Raw genomic sequence first — 20,164 nt, 5'->3', positions numbered from 1 at the left:
TGTCGATTCCTCCGTGACATTTTAAAAATAAAGTATCCAAAACTAGCCAAATCATATCAGCACTAAAGAGAATTCAAAATGATTGAAACACGGTAGAAAATTATAATTTTAATTATTTAATATTCACAATAGAGTAACCCATAAAAAAAGTAGAATACAAATCTCTTAAAATAACATTGAAGAACCGGACCTCATAAAATAACTTGACAACTTCAATTCCCATCCATTTCAATGCTTTTAATTTCCGCGTTTCATAAACTGAAAAGTCAAGAGTAGCTGTAAAAATGAAAAATGGATTCGATCTTCCTAACAAAATGAGCACAACTATTCTATTAAGCTTTGCGTGAATTCTAATATTCCAATTTTACAATATTCCAAGCTATGGGTTTTTTGAAATGTCAGATTATTGTAATGTTCCTATTTTACTACCTCATCATAGCACAGCCTAATTTCAGTTTACAATGTAATGTGACAGAGTACCCTCCAAATGGTACATACCACACAAACCTTAACACACTTGTCTCGTCTCTTTCGCGCAACATAGACAGTGATGGCTTCTATAATGCTACCATAGGCCAAGATCAGGACAGGGTTAGTGCCATCGCGCAATGTAGAGCAGATGTTGAATTACAAGCATGCCGCGACTGTATAAATAATGCTACTCGCTTGATTTTAGAGAAATGCCCTTCCAAGAAATCAGCCTTTGAGGTTTATGATGTATGTCTGATAAGATATTCAAATGAGTCCTTCATAGGCACCAAGTCAACCGATCCGCGATCTATTTATTATGTCCTCGGGGATTTCTCGAATCCCCAATTGTTTTTTAACCAATATCTGGCACCCGTGTTGACAAGCTTACGAACTCGAGCTTCAGCGGGTGGAAAACGCAAGTTTGCTGCTAATGTTTTTATTGCCCCTAATTTTGAGACTATACATGCACTTGTACAGTGCACATCCGATTTATCAGCTCGAGATTGCTATGATTGTTTAACCGCTATTTATTCAAGTTTGCCTGGCTGTGAATGTTATGCAAAGAGGGGAAACTACTATATAATGCCCAGCTGCATTGTTCGGTATGAACCTTACTCATTCTTCAATGAATCATTATTAGCTGAAGCTCCGCCACCATTATTGTCACCACCGCAGCCAGCCTCATTGCCGCCGCTGCCGCCACCACCACCAGGTATTTGAAATCTTTGTGGAATTATATTCAGGGGACCTGAGCCTCTTTTGTTGGCCAGCTCACCGGCCTCAATTTATGTCTAAAGAATGTTTGCACTATCAGTATATATTTTTCAAGATTGTAATCCCAATTATTCTGTGACTTAAACACGACAATATACCCTGTTGTGCTTGTAATTAGGGGTCGTTTGGTAGTTGGTTTAGATGTGAGTTATGCAAGTATTCGGCATAAGTAAATACTATGTTTGGTAGTTGATTAGGAGATAAACTATTCATGTATATATAAAATTAATACGATGTTTGGTTCGTAATTTAGAAAGTCGCATAACTAATACATGTATAAGTTATGAGACAATCAACAGTTCCGGACAATCAATGTATTATATTATGCAGGTACCTGCATAAAATAATTCATAAATTCACTCATAATTAATCTCTGCATAACTTTAACAGCTGCCAAACGACCCCTAGGTCATTATACAATATTGTGTTTAATTAACATATATATATTTCAATTCAAATTGCTATTCTAGTTTTAACTTTCAACAAAATTGAAAGAAGTGTAAAAAATATGAATATTTGTTAACCTAATAGTACTAACTTGAAGCATTTTTGTAGGGAAGGCTGATAAAACCGCAAGAACTATCATCATTATTGTCGTGCTCGCTGTCACAGTTGTTATATTTGTTGTTTGTATTCCTGTCATCTTGATGAAGAGGCGAAAGAGGAAGTTGGTGTACAAAAGAGAGAGTAAGGATGGCTTATTAATGATTAAGGAAAGTTGAATTTTAATAAAAACCATGTTTCACTAATTTGTTCTGTTCAATTACTACTATGTTGGTGAAAGGTATACGAGACGATGATACTAGCAGTGCAGAATCCCTGCAATATGATTTTTCTACAATTAGAGCAGCAACAGATAACTTCTCAAATGATAATAAATTGGGGCAGGGCGGATTTGGTCCGGTGTACAAGGTAAAAATTCTTTACAATGTCACTATATATAATTAATTCATTCTTTCAATTTGTGTTGATCTGCTTCAGGGTAAGCTTTCAAATGGACAAGAAGTAGCAGTAAAGAGATTGGCTGCAAATTCAGGTCAAGGTGATCTAGAATTCAAAAACGAGGTCTTATTGGTGGCCAGGCTTGAACACAGGAATTTGGTTAGGTTACTCGGATTTTGCTTTGACGGAACAGAGAGACTTCTTATCTATGAATTTGTTCCCAATGCAAGCCTTGATCACTTTTTATTTGGTATGTATTGCTTAGCTTTTTACCTGATCTTCTACACTGACAATCTATAGAAGGTGAACTTTTTATAAAATATGAAGCTTATTATTCATTTGATTGTCCAATGGGAATGCAGATCCGGTTAAACGTAAGCATCTGGATTGGGAAAGACGATCCAAAATCATAGGAGGCCTTGCTAGGGGAATTCTTTATCTTCACGAGGATTCTAGACTTCGCATCATTCACCGTGATCTCAAAGCTAGTAATGTTCTACTAGATGCAGAAATGAATCCTAAAATCTCAGACTTTGGCATGGCAAGGTTATTTGCAAAGGATGAATCTCAAGGAATCACAAGCAAAATTGCTGGGACATAGTAAGTTTTATATCTCTCATTAGATAGACTGTTCATAAATACCCAATTTGCAGCACAACATTCTACCACTGTACTTCCCAAGTTTATTAGAAAATGTCTTAATTTCATTAATGGAATGTGTAGCTCTGGCTTTTAACATCAAGTAGTTCCCTGTTGACAGCTTATGCAGTTATGCTGATCCCACTATTTGCACTCCCAAACCCCAGAAATGATTTTTTTTTAGCCTTTTTACCTCAAGTCTGTTGAAGAAAAAATAAAATCTATAGGTCGAACAAACAATTAAAAAATTGAGTCATATCTAAGTTGCCAAATGTTATGTAATTCTTGTTTTGGCTTTGCAGTGGATATATGGCGCCAGAGTATGCAATGCAGGGGAAAATGTCAGTCAAATCAGATGTTTTTAGCTTTGGAGTATTAGTCCTGGAAATTTTAGGTGGCCAAAGAAACACTTGTTTCATAAATGGAGAATATGTGGGAAACCTTCTAAGCTACGTAAGTAGGAACCAAGCCGATTAATCAGCTTTCAATTTCAAATTAGTCGGGGTCAGGTGCATGTAAATTATTTTACACTATTAGTGTTAATTTTTCTTAAATTAAACTGTCACAGGCTTGGAGGAATTGGCGTGAAGGAACAACATCAAATTTAATAGACCCCATGTTGAGGGGAAGCTCGGGACTGGTTTCTGACATAACGAGATGCATCCACATAGCCTTATTGTGCGTTCAAGAAAATGTTGCTGATAGACCAACTATGGCTGCAGTAGTTCTCATGCTCAGTAGTCTCTCTCTGGCTCTTTCAGTCCCTTCAAAGCCCGGATATTATATGCAAATTGATGTTAGCCCAAATATTTCACCTATTCAAGGATACAAATCAAGATTAATATCAGAATCTAATCGACCAGCCAAAAGTAAATCTATTTGCTAGTCACAAAATGAGATGTCAATAAGTGAGTTAGATCCAAGATGATAGAGTTAGACAGATTTTCCCTTTTCTGAATGTAGTTTAGTACTTATTATGTTAGTTCTTCAAACTTTCATTTGTTTGAGAATGATCGATTATTGATGATTACGGATTTAATTTGGGGATATTCACGGAGATGTATACAATTAGCAACTCCTAATAACTAGAGGTGGCAATTTCAGCTCATATTAATGAAATGGGTCTATTTTGCCTATATTTTAATGACTTGAATCACTCCTATTTTAATTGGTTAAATATGGGCTTCAAACTATTTTTTCTTTTAAGAATCTCTACAAATATGGTCAAAATGGGTTAAATATAGATATCCATATTGACCCATGATAGATCATTTAGTTTTCACTTCCACTCAAAATTCTTAATTGTGCTAAAAAATAAAAAAAATGATATTAATTTTCAAAAATTCAATTAATTTTCAAACTTAATTGAAAAAACAGATTTTTTTTGTTTTTGGAAAACAAATAAAATTTAGGGGTCGGTTGGTGGAAGGTGGGGGTGGGGGCAGTGCCGGCTCTTGCCTATAAATTTTTAGGCCAATGTCCAAATTTTGGGGGCCTCAAATTTTTATAAATAAAAAATCATGTTTAATTTTTTCATGAAAAAAATATTTATTTATAATAAAAAGTACATTTATATATATATATATTATATTTTCTTCGCTAACACTATAATATTATATTTCTAAATATATAAATGAAAATAAAAAATAGAAAAGATATTGTAATAATTAGCTAGAATATAATAATGAATTAATGAAAGTAAGAAAGAGTGTTTGATCTGTCATTAGCTAGAAGAGGTTGTCACTAAAAATCATGTCGTAAATAGAAAGGAAAAAGGATTCTAAATTTTGTACTTTCTTTTTTTGGCTTAAAAAGATTTTCTTTAATATATATATTGTTAATAAGGAAGCTAATAATACTACAAATTATTTTTAATAAGAAGCAGTAGAACATGGGAAGGGTCTTTATTTTTATTAAGAAGCAGTAGAACATAAGAAGGGAGGAGACCCGCACCTTACTTAATAAAATGATTAAGGATAAAAATGTTCATTCTAAACTCCGTAATGTATTAATAGAGCATTTATGAGAGCAATGTAATAATCTTGAAAGTAGAGTATTTATGTAATTATAATTCACTAATAATTTCACTTTTATTTGAATTGTCCATTAATTTGTATATTATATAACATTAACTTGCAATTTATGTTATTTATAAATTTAGGAAAAATAAAATTTTATATTAAGTAATGAATTTGAAAAAATAAAATTTTATATTACATGAATATTATATAAAGTGATTATTTGGAAAAAAGGAAATAAAGGATGTGTATCATGAAATAAGAAAATAATAAAAAAATAGAAATAATAATATAATATTGAGGAGAGAGAAAATAATTCTTTTTTAAAGAGTAAAATAAAAAATTAAATTGGAATTGATTATCTGAAAAAATAGAAAATCCTATATTTGAATTTGGAGAATAAAATAGAAATTAGGGTTGGAGATGCCATTAAAACTCCATAAATTCCTAGTCAATTTGTCAATTCCAAAGAAAACTGACCAAATCAAATGCTGATGTGCCACCGTTGCAACAGATGGGGACCATTTTAAGTTCATATAGTCAAGTCTACCGGTACTTTACTGGGCACCGTTCAAAATGAAAGCAATAATTTATGCCAAATTTAGATGTGATTTTACTACTTCTCTCAATCACGGTTATATAATAGAGAAGATACGTATGAATGTTCTATACGTTTTTCCTGGATATTCTTTATTTTTAATATAATATGATGTTATTTAGTTTTACCAAGCATGATTAATAATTATATTATTCATATAAAAGTATATTTTATGTACTTGTGCACTAATTTTGAACAAGTAATGCATGGCTAAAGGTAACGTGCGACTCTTTAGTTCTTCATAATTAGGTATTTCACTCTTGAGCCTTAATACATGCAATATTAAAAAAAATGAAAGGTATTTATCTTACTAATAGATTGAATAACTAAAAGCTGGCCATTAATTGTGTTCACTGAAAGAGTTAAAGTTCTTAAAATAATGAGTGCTTGAAGGGTTAAATGAACTCAATATCTAATGGATATTTCAGTCTTTTTAACTTTTCACTTCAAGACTTTGCGGTTATTAGATAATTAATGATAATATGATTTTATATGTATATCTTTTACATATTCGTGTATCAAGTACAACACGTGTAGATTTTGCACCGTGGGCATCGTCAACCCAAACACCAAATTTTACATCAAATTTAATGTTAGCACTATTTTTGGTGTAATCAACTCTAACCCATTGCACCAAATTTTACACCAAAAGAAAATATGTTTCTCTCTTCATTATTATATTATTATTTCTTATTTCATTTATATTTTCTTATTTCATAAATTCTTTCTAAAACATTCATCATGTATAATTCATATTATTTCCTTTTATAATCGCTTACTATAAAATTATTCTGTACCATAATTTTTTAAATAATATAAATTGCTAGCAAATATTATACATTATACATAATAATGGATAATACAAATAAAAGTGAACTCATTAATGAAATTCAATTAAATAAACATTACATAATTGAAAAAATTATTTTAAATTCTACACAAATATTCAACTTCCAAGATCATTACGGTGCTCCCATAAATATTCTATTAATGCATTACGTAGTTCAAAATGAGCTTCTTTGTTGAATGTTTATTATTTTCGGTTATTTTTAAGTACATTGTATTATTTGTTTAAAAAATTATATGTTTGCATTTTTAATTTCTGTGAAGGTTAATTGTAGTTATATCCAATTATAATTTATAGTAGAATTAACATAAATTTATTTTTTAGAAAAATTCATATATAGAAAAATTAATTTATAAAAAAGCTAAATTTTATATCTAAAATTAATATTATAAAATTATTACATAAAAAATAATCAATTTTACACAAAATATAATTTTACACCAAATCCTATATTTGGTGTAAAATTTGGTGTTTTGAGCTCCAACCCACACCATATTTTACACCAAATTTGGTGTGTGAATAGTGTTACACCAAATTTGGTGTAACACTATTCACACACCAAATTTGGTGTAAAATATGGTGTGGGTTGGAGCTCAAAACACCAAATTTTACACCAAATATAGGATTTGGTGTAAAATTATATTTTGTGTAAAATTTGGTGTTGGGTTGGAGATGGTCTGAGATATCTAATTGTAGAAGTTAAAATTCAAGAGAAGTCATCCTAGAGTATATACTGCCTCTGTCCCTAATTACTTGTGCACTTTTGAATTGACACACCTATTAAAAAAATAATTATTGACATAGTAAATTTATCATTTTACCCCTATTAATTATTAAATTGATGCATTAAAAATTTAATTGAGGGTATAATAGGTAAAAAAAAACTTATCATTTCTTGATTTGTCAAAATGGACAAATAATCAAAAAAAAAAAAAAAGTAAACAAATAATTAGGAATATAAAATTGTAAAAAGGAAAGAAAAGATTAAAAAAAGAACGTGTAAATAAGTGGAAATTTCCCACCATTTCGGTGTGTTGTCTAAAAGTCAACCTGTCAACGTCGGCCAAAGAGAATACCCAAGTCAAGAGTTGCTGACTTCCTATTTATTACGTCAAATCATTTTTAGTCTATTTCATTTTAATTCATCCAATGCATAGCTCAATTTAACCCATGAAGAGTTTTGTTAATATATTTTAATAAGATATTTTTTATAACAACCAAGGTAAATGAAAAAAATTATTTATATACCTAAAAAATAAATAAATAAAAACTTAATAAAAATTAAATGGATTGGATTATGACCCATTTTTTACATACATATTTCAGTACAAATTCTTTTGGCACCCCCCTATAAGCACAGATCAATTGCAACCAAACATTCTATCTAACCTTGTTTAAAATATCTTAGTTCTACTGATGAAACTTACCCTCCATGGCTATTCATCAGAAATTGCAAGTCTTTCTTGTTTTTCATATTTATTTTCACTATCTCATCATAGCTCAGCCTGATTTACTATTCTCCGATTGTGGTCTCAATGGTAACTACACTCAAAATAGTGCATACCAGAGCAATCTTAACACACTCCTTTCCTCCCTTTCTTCAAATATTGATGAATATGGTTTCTACAACGCTTCCGTTGGTCGAAACACCGACATAGTCAGTGCTATTGTGCTCTGTAGAGGAGATGTGGAACTACAAGAATGTCGCAATTGTGTCAATAACACTGCTCAAAAGCTTGTACGGTCATGTCCAGAACAGAAAGAAGCTTTTGGTGGCTATGATGACTGTATGTTACAGTACACTTCTCGATCAATCATTGGCACCTCGTCGAATAAACCTCTGCTCTACATGTGGGATTCTGGAAATGCCTCAAAACCCGAAGAGTTTAACAGGGAGCTCAAGAAATTAGTGGATAGCTTACGAGGCGAAGCTGTAAATGGTGATCCCCTTCGTAAATATGCCACTGGTAGTGCAACGGATCCAAATGATCAGACTATATATGCACTCGTGCAATGTACTCCTGATTTGTCTCCTCAGGATTGCTCTGATTGCTTAACGAAAGCTTATGGAGCTATGGCTACTTGTCGCTGTAATGGCTATAGAGGCAGTAGACAAATAGGGCCTAGGTGCAACTTCCGTTATCAGAGTTATCGCTTCTTCAAACAGGTGGCGGTCGAATCTCATTCTCCACCACCAGGTGAATTCTATATATTGACTTTTCTGTAAAGAAGAGGATTAATTGGCCTTATACAACTTTAGCTGATATTTAATACTAGAATTTATTACTCACTAATTAGATTGATGCTAGGTGTTGACACCCAATTTCGACCCTCCCTGATAATAATTAATTTTTGAGCTCCATAATCTTTAAACGATTTAAGATAATTAGTTTTTATAAATTTCAAAACAAAAATATAGTTTGCAAGTTATTTTAAATAATTTGTCACTTTTTATAATTTTAAATAATAATATGTCTTTTATATAATTTTGCATATAATTAGTATTTTTATGAATATTCGAAAATTGCCTCAAAAAGATTTTATTTCGCATAAATACATTACTAATTAGTTTAGTTATATAATAGTTTACACTTTTGAGTTAATTAGTTTGTAATTAAGTCAATTATTTTATTTCGTTGAAATTAAGAAGCTCATTAATTAATTTATATTAATTCGTCTTATTTAATCACTAGCCGAATCTATTAAATGAATTCAATTTGGCTACGCTCCTAATCCATCGGCTAAATTCGTAATGCAATTGACCACTCAATTCGGTTAAAATTGTAACTTACTAGCCATTACTTTTGCCTTTCTAATAAGACCAATTTTTGGGCTTTTATCTTACAATTTTCAGCTGCCCAGCTCTTCCAAATCAGTAAGGCCCATCAGCGATGCATTTTTTCAGCAATACCATACGTACAACAGCCCACAAAACAGAGGAAAACCCATTCCAAAATAACCCACCCGCTACACATCAACAAATATATATCATCAGCCCACTTTTCAGCCCATACCCAGCCCGTTTCCAATTCTAAAAGAACCCAGAAATTTCCAATATTTCCAGTCCAACGTTACAGCAGCAAACGACGCCTACACGGATATAGACGGAAAGCAGTAGCTGTTCAAGCGTCTTCTTCAGCCTAGTACTATTTCTGTACGATTCTCTGTGTTTCCAGCAGGCAGCAGACACGTTTTTTCTACCTTTCCTCTTCCGGAATGGGGAAAAATTTCAAGGAAAAGGTGTCTAGATCGAATGGTGAAAGGAATTAGGAGTTTGAATTTAAAAAAAAAATAGGCCTTATTCTTGTGAATTTGATCCGTTTTCCCCCTAAGTTTGGAACCCTAATATTTCCCCTATATATACTTCATCTCCTTCATTGTGAAAGGGGGCGGAAAAAATTTTGAGTTAGAAAAATATAGAGAATTAGCTAGTATTAGAAAGGAAGAAATACACTCAAATCATATAGTTCCTAAAATCACAGAAAGACTTCATGTTCTTGCTTGCTTTCTCTTTGTTCGTTGGAGTTCTTGGATTCACATTCTAGTGGTGGTGAAGTCACTTCCTTACTCGCTCTGGTCTCAGTTTCGCTGCTCCAAAGAAGGTAATGCTCTCTCCTTTGTAATGTTTTCCTTACCTTTTTTTTGTTTCCAGCGTGACATCTATAGATGTGCTTTGTTTGGTTTGCTAGCACTTGTCGTTGAGTTCGGGATGATTTGCTATAATATGACTTCTTTAAGCAATTTCAATATAAATGGATTCATTTGTTCCGAGTTTATTTCGTTGTCTCTGTCGCGTATGTTGGCTTTGGACGTCCGAATCCATATTTCTTTGTTTTCAATGTCTTAAGATACCAAAAGTGGGATTTCCTTTAATTAATGTTAATGTTATGAGCTGTTGTACGTGATGTGGTGAAGCACTATTCTAAATTTTTTTTTTTTTTTTTTTTAGTTTCCATATAGTTTGATTTTGTTCTGAAAGTTAGCTAAATCTACTTAGTTTGCTCGAGATGGTCTATTGTTCACTCAAGTGCATTTTTTGAGTGTGCCAATTATGTGTTCTGTTGCTTCACTGACTATTTGTGTGTTGGTTGTTCTTTGCCGCTTTGACTACCGTAGTAGCCTCTCATCCATGTTAGATTAATCTCGTAAAATCTAGTCTTTGTTCTCACCTAGCCGTATTGATATTTGTGTCCCTTTGGTTTTAACCTATGATACTTGTTTATAGCTTCTCACCACCCAATAGTTAATATGACCACATCCTTGATGTTAAAATGTCCAGCTCTACTTTTATAAATGATATGCTTATTCTCATCAGTTTCAAGATATGCAATTTTATGCAACTTTATATATATTGGCTTGTCTTAGTTGATTAAATTATCTATCTGTCCTCTCTTTATTTTATTTGAGAAAGAAGAAATAAATCTACAAGTTTTCATTCCCCGTAATCAATTTGCTTGAAATACATATTCCCAGTTAAAGATAGGATTATCCTTTGATTATTTTGAGACTCTCCTAGTGCCCAATCATTTTGGCTTAAGCTTCTTGTTTATTTACAATATTGTTGTTACCTTCTTGAATAGATCTGGTGCATATAACCCATGTCTAAGTAGTTGTCGTCAAAGTTTTTTTTTGATAAATATTCGTGCTTTACTTACAGGATTTTATTTAAGTTGCTATTGTGATTTGTTTCACCCACTGACTATGAGTTTGGAAATTTAGCTTCACTTCTCTTTTAGTTTAATAAGTATTTAAAATAGTTGCTTAGCATATTTATTTATTTATCATGTTGAATGTGTTAATAATAGTTAATACCTTTTTTCATTTTATCATTGCAGTGGTGTTTCACATTTGTTATAAAATAATCATTGATGTTTTTCCCTCTTAAGTACATGACGTTTTCTCTGTTTTCTTTATTTTGAATAATTATCTATTTTTTTGTTGTTTAGTATATATACATAAATGTTAATTTGAGTATAATTCTTCTCCTTCATTTTGTTTATGCATGAACTCTCTTGGGTCGAGTCATTTGGAATCCCCCATTTCTCCCCTTGCATCTCGAAATGGGATAATGGGACCCAATGCTTCCCTTTATCGAGTCCGCCAGACATTAAAATCGACGAACAAGTCTCGAAATTAAAAGAAAAGCGAAGCAAATCGGGAGTTGAAAAGATTGGGCCAAAGCCTACCTTTATTTTTCCGGAATTGTATTTTGTTATTATTGGGCCTAAGACCTTGTCATTTTACTTACCATTACTTGTTAGTTCCTAGGACATGTGGAAAAATTGGGCTTAAAGTCCAAAAGAGAGATATTTATTTCATGTTAGACTAGGACATGTGCAGGTGACTCAAATGGGCCTTTGGCCCAATATGAAAATGGGCCCAAATACTGGCCCAGGCGGACAGAAAATCCAGACTTGGGCCCAAATCTTCTTTCCTTATCTATTTATTTGCTATAACATGTTTTTATGTGCTTATTTAATTTTAAGGTTACTTAATCAATCCCCCAAAGGATACCCATTCTGAATTAATCGCTTAAACTAAACTATTCATTCTTTACTTGACTTAACAAATAAATAAGTTTTACAAAATATTTCGCTTAGATAATATTTCAATAATTTTCTTCTTTTTTTAAAATAGTTCTAATTACAAAATAGTTCATTTTTGCAATTCAAATTAAGTTACAGTTAATTTAGCCAAATAAGTAATCGTCGGATAACCACATTAGTGGATATTCTAGGTGCCTTAAAAACCTTCCTAGAATATTAATAGGAACCTCGAACCCCTCTTTAAATATTTTCAATCGATTTCCTGTTTTAATAATTTGAAAAATAAGTTTTCTTAATTTCCCTTTAAAAATTAAGTGGCGACTCTAGACCAGTCCCAAATATATTTTCTAAATAAAACAGAATGGTGACTCTGCTGGGGACTTGAATGGTTCTAACCTTAAGATTAATTTATTTGGCTATGTGATTTAACTGTCTACCTGTTTTATTTATCGTATATATCGAACTGTTGCATTCATGGCATGACATACTCCGTCAAACGACAATTATTTTAATTTCCAATTAAAGGACGATTATGCGGGCCCCAGTCGTTCGTTAACCAAATTGTTCTCGAGGCACCCTGACGAATGTAGTTGGCTACTGGATAGTCAAAGGTCGTTAACTGTCCCAGCTCAAGTCGTCCGCTTGGGTCACTTATCTACTATAAACAAAGCCCACTCTTAGTAAAGACTAGCGTAGAGCCAAACTCAATCCCGAAATTTAGCGCATTGGCCTAAGATGACCCAATACCCAAGGCGTGTTGAGCCCACTAGAAAGACCACCTTGTGTCCAAAGGGCCCATGGCCCGAACGGACGTTCAGACTTACGTGTTTGAAGGATGTATGCGCTGTTTGACAAATTGTTGTGTCTTGGGTTTGGGGGTATCTAATTCTTTGTATGTTTTTGTAGATGGCCAAGCAACACTTGAGTTTCAAAATGGTCACCGAGACGCCAAACCTTCTCCGTGTATGGTGGTACAATCTCAATGCGTATCAGAAAGACAACTTTCCATTCACTTGGGTCACCTCCCGTCGATAATGAATCTCGAAGTATGGCCTGAGTTCATCGAGGTGGTCACTCGATTTTGGGATGATGAGAGAATGGTGTTTCGCTTCGAAGATGTTGAAATGACACCAACTGTTGAAGAAATCAGAGATTGCTTAGATAGCGTCGGAATGTGCCAAAAAAGGAAAAATCATCCAGATCATCACATTTTGCTACCGGATAAGCCGACCAGCAAAGAACATGTTGTTACTGGTAAATGCAGACTGGCTAGACACCCTGAGTATTCCGCTTATGAAATTCTATGAACGATGGGGACACGAAAACTATTACAAGAATTTTCCAAATGAGTTTCTCAATCGCAGTAGTTAGAGTCAAACCCAAACCTTAGCATTTGCCGTATGCTTCTTAGGGACAATGATGTTCCCCCAGGATGGAGGGAATGAAATTGATACTCAGATTGTCATGGTAACTCACGCTATCTTTGAAGGCGTTGGTAAAAAGGGCAAGTCAAGAAATACTTCAACCTGGCCCCGATCATTGTGGCTGACATCTATCGATCTTTGGTCAATGCAAAAATGGGTCTCCATTTTTTCAAGGGTGTAATATCCTGCTGCAATGGTGGAAGTCTAAACATCTAGTGAAGACTTGCGAGACCCAGAAATAGAAATTAGCCGAACCACGAAAAGAAAGTCACTTCGACCATTATGAGTTACATTTGAGCATTAATAGATTCAAAGTCCACAGCACGAGGGAAGCATAGGCTAAAGTCTTTCACGACATAAAAGATGGAAATGTACAATGGATGTTTCAAGATTTCATGTAAAAAAAAATAGCTGTTCAGGGTGCTAAATGTCCTTTCTTAATCCTTCCTGGCATAAGAGGGGTACGACCTTACAACCCTAGCAGGGTAATGCGGCAATTCGGCAGAACACAAATTCTACCTTTCAAAGGAGACGCTAGCCGCTACGTCTTTGACTACGACGGGTGTGACAAGATACCTCATGCCAAGGAAATTCTCGATGAATGGGCTGGGCGGGTCAATCTAAAGGAAAGCATGGCTGAGGACAGATATGACGCTGGGTATGTTGACGAGTACAAAAAATGGTTGCAGGATGATCTGCGTGGTACACTCGACCCGACGCCGCATACGCAATTCGGCAGAACACAAATTCTACCTTTCAAAGGAGACGCTAGCCGCTACGTCTTTGACTACAACGAGTGTGACAAGATACCTCATGCGAAGGAAATTCTCGATGAATGGGCTGGGCGGGTCAACCTAAAGGAAAGCATGGCTAAGGACAGATATGACGCTGGGTATGTTGACGAGTACAAAAAATGTTTGCAGGATGATCTGCGTGGTACACTCGACCCGACGCCGCATACGGGGCCGACAGATTGAAGATGTCCAGGTAAGGCTCCAAATCCAAGCCTACCACTTTCAGCAGGAATGGGACCGAAGGGAGCAAGAGTTTCAACGTAAGGAGCAAGAATACCTGCGTAGGGAACAAGAGTTCCAGCATCGAGAATATGAAAGTCAAAGGGCCTTAGCCTTTGCCACACAGGAGTTAGCTAACGCAAGAGCATACCTGGTACGTTTGGACTCGAATTTGGATGATCAACTTAACACTCTCCAGGGCATATCGATGTCTTCCAAAGCTGTGTTCGCCGAGCCGCATGTGATGACTAGCAAGTTCCTTATTCGCGAAGAAGTGGAAAAAGCAAGAGGAGGAGCGGGACCCTCAGCCTTTTAGTTATCTTACTCCCTTGTGTGGGATTGACTTTATTGTATTTGTAGTTTATCCCTTCCCTAAAAGATGTACCCCTTTTGTTGAACTTGTAATGAATTCTTTAATTATTTATGAATCTTGTTTTGGGGGGTGCAACAATTTGTTTAAAATGGCGCAATACATCCTTCAATTCGCTAGGCCTACCCTTAGCACAAAAGGGACACATGCATGTTTAAGACGCGATATTTGTCTGTTTACTTGTGTGCTTTAACTATTTATGTGATACGTTGCTTTGAATGAGGACATTTTTAGCCCACTCCTTATTAAAAATTTTCGAAAATGCCAAAAAGAAGTCACTATCAAAATATCCGACCAAAATTCCACGAGTCTTGAGTTTCTCAGCCAGAAATAAAATCTTACTACCAAATCCTAAAATGTTACTCTATCATCTCAGGAAAGGTGAAATTGCTGCTAAGATGGAAAAGGGCAAGAATGTTGAAGTGAAAACGACTGAGGAGAGTAAGGATGAAACTGTGTCGACTCAAACAAGAGATTCGAGAGATGGGAGAAAGAAAAATAGAAGTAGAATTAGCCACCGCAGCTGCACAAGCCAAAAGTGCAGCACTGGACGCAGAGTTAGCGGCTAAGATGGCAAGATATGCTGTCGTGAACGAGGAGACAGTTGCTATACAGAAGGAACATGATACCTTCAACAATGATATAACCATGAGGCTTCAAAAACTACAGGGAAAATACCCTTTCTTCAACCAAGAGGCCACCAACAGTGGTCCTGAAGGCACTGGACCTGAATCTGTTGAAGAGGAACTTGAGGAGGAAATTGTGTACAGACCTCCTTTCAAGGGACGGTGGAAAGAAGATGAGGAAAACGCCCCCAAAACATATGAGTTTACCCCCCGTGGCTAATACGGCAGTCAGAAGAAGAGGTTTCGATGAAGGCACCATCTATCTTCTAGGAGTTTTACTATCTGTTTTTCACTTTCCTTGTAATCACCAAAAATGAATGAATGAAAATGAAAATTTCCTTTGTATTCGATCTACGTAGGGCCTGAATTCTCTCTTTGGAGATACGTAGGCAGCCTTTCAAGGCCCGGCCCCTATTTTTTTAAAAATTTCTTTCCCCCCCTTTTATCCTATAAGGAAACATTAAGTTCAGATCAACAGATCCCAGAAGATGCAGCAAGAAGACCTTAGCTCAACGCAATTTAGCCTTTCTGAGTCACCAACCCCAAAATAAAATGAGCAAATTCCTGCTTATTCAAAAAATTAGTCCCTATTATTCATAGGTTAACGTGTCCTCAGACGAAGCAACTTTTATGTGTTTATCTTATTTCTATGTGATATCTTGCATTATTCATCCGGAACCAATACTGACAAATTTGCCTTTGAGTTGTTTTTCTCTACAAGTAGTTAGAACTGATCTGTGTTGATACGCTGGCCGATCATCCTTATTTCACTAGATCTACCAAACTCCCCTTCCAGTTTATCAAACTCTATCTCATCACTACCGAAATACCGCCCCCAACTGTGCCAACATTCAGACAAATTACCAAATGCCTCCCCCAATGTACCAAACCTCAGCTCCACTTTACCAAAATACCCCCTCAAAACTACCAAGCTCCACAGCCAAACTACCAAACCAACTCATATCCCAGATATCCAAGCCCCCCGTCCGAATGCTCCAAATTATCGCCAAATGCCTCCCCCTCAACAAGGCAATTACGATCCCTCCCGTCCCAGATTTGAGAAGAAGCCTGCTAGAATTTTCACTCCGCTTATTGAAAGCCGAACAAAGCTGGTTGAGCGATTAACTGCGGCAGGATATATCCATCCAGTGGGGCCCAAGCCGGTTGATACTAGTTCAAAGTTTTACAGACCTGATCAGAAGTGCGCATATCACTCCAACAGTGTTGGACATGATACTGAGGACTGTATCAACCTGAAGCATAAGATCCAAGACCTAATTGACCAGAATGTGGTTTCTCTTCAGACGGTCGCACCCAATGTCAATAGTAATCCTTTTCCGAATCATGGAGGCACTGCTATCAATATGATAGAGACAGATGATGACTGGTGCGTAACGAAGGCAATAGTTTCGATTGCTCCCGATGAACTTGAAAGGGCTGTAGCTTCGTTGAGTATCAGAGAGAAGAAAGAGTTTGTGATTCTGACACCCGAGAAGGCTGTTGCCTTGGTGTCACGAGAAACTCTTACCCAACCAAAGTTTGTGATCGAAACGGTTGTTACCCAGGGTATGACCAGATCCGGCAGGTGCTACACACCGAAAGAGTTAGCTCAAGGAGGGCAGAAGAAGAACCAAACAAAAAGGCCGATCAGTGAAGCCGAGGCCGAGGAGTTCTAGAGAAAAATGCAGCCAAAAGATTATTCTATTGTGAAGCACTTGGAGAAGACACCAGCTCATATTTCTGTATGGGCTTTGTTTATGAGTTCACAACTGCATAGGCAGGCGTTGATGAAGGCTTTGGATGATACTTATGTGCCTGTGGGAACCGACAGTGACAATCTAGCAGCTATGATAAACAAGGTCATCCGAGGACATCGAATTAGTATTTGTGACGAAGAGCTGCCCTTTAAAGGCAAGATGCACAACAAAGCTCTGCACGTCACCACTATGTGTCGAGACAAGATAATAAATCGCGTCTTGGTCGATGACGGGTCCGGTCTTAATATTTGCCCACTTTCGACTCTGAGGCAGCTAAAATTTGATTTGGGAAAGCTTCACCAGAACCAAGTCAATGTGAGGGCTTTTGATGGAATGCCAAGAGACACATTGGGTGCGGTGAACTTGGATATTCACGTGGGTCCTGCGGAATTCAACGTCGAGTTCCAGGTGTTGGATATCAACACCAGTTACAACCTGCTCTTGGGAAGACCGTTCATTCATATGGCTGGGGCTGTGCCGTCTACCCTTCACCAACTAATGAAGTTTGTTTGGAAAAACCAGGAATTGGTCATTTATGGTGAAGGGAGCCATTCCAATGGGTATGCACCAATCATTGATGATGTCTCTCAAGGTTGTGATTTCTACACAGTGGAGCTGGTAAATGCCACCGGTGATGACTTGGCTCCGCAACCTCCTATGCCTTCCGTGTACAAGATGATTGCTACTGTCTATGCTCCAGAGTGGTTTCGAACCAGGTTTTGGATTGGGAAACACTTTCAAGGAATTGTCGTGCCTGTCCAAATTCCTGCCAAAGGAGCAAAGTTTGGTTTGGGGTATGTCCCCACGGATGCTAATGAAGCAGAGATGAAGAACAAGAGTATTGATCAAGCATTGGTCAGGCCAATTCCTCATCTGTACCAGTCATTTCCGGTCCGAGAAAATGTCAATGATGGTGGTCTCGGGGAAGGAATTTGTGGTCTTTTGAGGAGATTGATGCGGTCATCGAGGAAGAGGCTGGGACATCAGGCGTCCGTGATGTAGAACCTGAGGAGCAATTGCAGAACTGGACCTCCACAACACTCTTGATTTCCCGCTCATCTAGGTAGAAAGGACGTGCATTTTATTTGTTTTAAAATCGGTGGTAGTCTGGAAGAGGCCCGAGACCCACCCTTTATGCAATTGTTATTTGTTTGAAGCTTTTCAATTCCCTTGTGATGCTTAAAAAGGCAAAATGGCCCTCGGCCATGGCCAAAGTTTATGCTTGTCTTTCAATTTAAATGAAAAGCCTCTTTTATCAAAATTTATTTGTTTACTTATATGTTTATATTTTACTTTCCTACCTTTGTTTGTTTATGATTTCAGTAATATTAATTTAAAACCTGCCAATGTCATGTCATGTCATGAATCGAGTGAACGAAATGAGGCAAGTGATGATGAGTGTGAGGAATATGAAGAAGAAAATTAGGTACCCGAACATATTGCTGAGGAGTTTCGACAATTCGAGAATCAACACAAGTCAAATCTTGAGGAAACTGAGACTGTGAATCTCAGAGATGTGGAATGTGTCAAAGAAGTCAGAATCAGTGTCCATCTGACCGAAACCCAAAGAAGAGACCTGGTTCGTTTGCTCAGGGAGTACATTGATGTATTTGCCTGGTCTTATAAAGACATGCCAGGGCTGAGCACGAATATGGTGTCCCACAAGTTGCCGATCAATCCAGATTTCAGCCCAGTAAAACAAAAGACTCGGAAATTCAAGCCTAAGTTGAGTTTGAAGATCAAAGAAGAGATTACAAAGCAGATCGAGTCTCAGGTAGTGGAAGTGACACAGTATCCGACTTGGTTAGCTAATGTTGTTCCGGTTGCCATGAAAGACGGAAAAATAAGAATTTGTGTTGACTATAGAGATCTCAACAAAGCTAGCCCGAAAGATAATTTTCCACTACCGAACATCCACATTCTCATTGATAATTGTTCTAAGCATGAGATGCAGTCGTTTGTGGATTGTTAAGCGGGTTATCACCAGATCCTGATGGATGAAGAAGAAGCAGAAAAGACAGCTTTCATTACACCGTGGGGTGTATATGATTATCGGGTGATGCCTTTTGGTCTCAAGAATGCCGGTGCTACTTATATGAGGGCCATGACAACCATATTTCACGATATGACTCATAAGGAGATCGAGGTATATGTAGATGATGTCAAAATCAAGTCCCGCGAGAGTTCGGATCACTTGACTCACTTGAGGAAATTCTTTGACCGTCTACGCCGATACAACTTGAAGTTAAATCCCGCCAAATGCGCTTTTGGAGTGCCAGCTGGCAAGTTGTTGGGATTTATAGTCAGCAGGAGAGGCATTGAGCTTGACCCTTCCAAGATCAAGGCGGACCCTTCCAAAATCAAAGCAATTCAAGAGTTACCTCCTCCGAAGACCAAGAAAGAGGTGATGAGTTTTTTAGGAAGGTTGAACTACATCAGTCGGTTTATAGCTCAATCCACCGTGGTGTGTGAGCCCATCTTTAAGTTATTGAAAAAAGATGCCTCAAACAAGTGGACCGGAGAATGTCAATCTGCTTTTGATGCCATCAAGAACTATTTGTCCAATCCGCCGGTGTTGGTCCCTCCGCGAGAAGGGAGTCCGTTATTGCTATATTTGTCTGTCTCAGATAACGCGTTGGGATGCGTGCTTGGTTAACATGACGAAACTGGGAAGAAAGAGCGTGCCATTTATTACTTGAGCAAAAAGTTCACTCCATATGAGGCTCGTTACACTCTTTTGGAGAGAACGTGTTGTTCTTTGACCTGGATAGCTCAAAAGTTGAGACATTATTTGTCTTCTTATACCACATACCTTATTTCCAGGATGGACCCGTTGAAGTATATTTTCCAGAAAGCAATGCCGACCGGGAAGTTGGCGAAATGGCAAATGCTTCTGAGTGAGTTTGACATTGTGTATGTGACTTAGAAGGCGATAAGGCGCAAGCCTTGGCTGATCATCTTGCAGAGAATCCAATTGACTTAGAGTATGAACCGCTCAAGACTTATTTCCCGATGAAGAAATAGCATTTGTGGGTGAGGATATTTCCGAAGCGTATCCTGGCTGGAGAGTATTCTTTGATGGAGCGGCAAATCACCAAGGGAAAGGTATCGGAGCAGTCTTAGTATCAGAATCTGGTCA

At 36.5% G+C, this 20,164-nt stretch overlaps 2 protein-coding genes and 1 pseudogene across 2 annotated transcripts in view; all 3 read left to right on the top strand.

Annotated features, from left to right (window-relative positions):
* LOC102603268 (cysteine-rich receptor-like protein kinase 10) overlaps positions 1-20,164 on the top strand; it is a 49,743-nt gene that overhangs the window by 14,309 nt on the left and 15,270 nt on the right. The window lies entirely within an intron of this gene.
* LOC102603609 (putative receptor-like protein kinase At4g00960) lies at positions 391-3,757 on the top strand (annotated as a pseudogene).
* On the top strand, positions 7,600-8,594 carry LOC102603944 (cysteine-rich repeat secretory protein 38-like). Its single transcript, XM_006365822.2, has one exon. It carries the CDS (start codon positions 7,722-7,724, stop codon positions 8,514-8,516), a length of 795 nt encoding a protein of 264 aa, XP_006365884.1. The 5' UTR covers positions 7,600-7,721; the 3' UTR covers positions 8,517-8,594.

This window comes from Solanum tuberosum, unplaced genomic scaffold, assembly GCF_000226075.1.
Source record: "Solanum tuberosum cultivar DM 1-3 516 R44 unplaced genomic scaffold, SolTub_3.0 scf00590, whole genome shotgun sequence".
NCBI lineage: Eukaryota > Viridiplantae > Streptophyta > Magnoliopsida > Solanales > Solanaceae > Solanum > Solanum tuberosum.
Note: the sequence above shows the minus strand (reverse complement) of the source record. Positions and strands in the feature narration are given on the sequence as shown.

Bases quoted from the DNA above. Each gene is read 5' to 3' on its own strand.
- LOC102603944 (XM_006365822.2), top strand. From the start codon at position 7,722: ATGGCTATTCATCAGAAATTGCAAGTCTTTCTTGTTTTTCATATTTAT.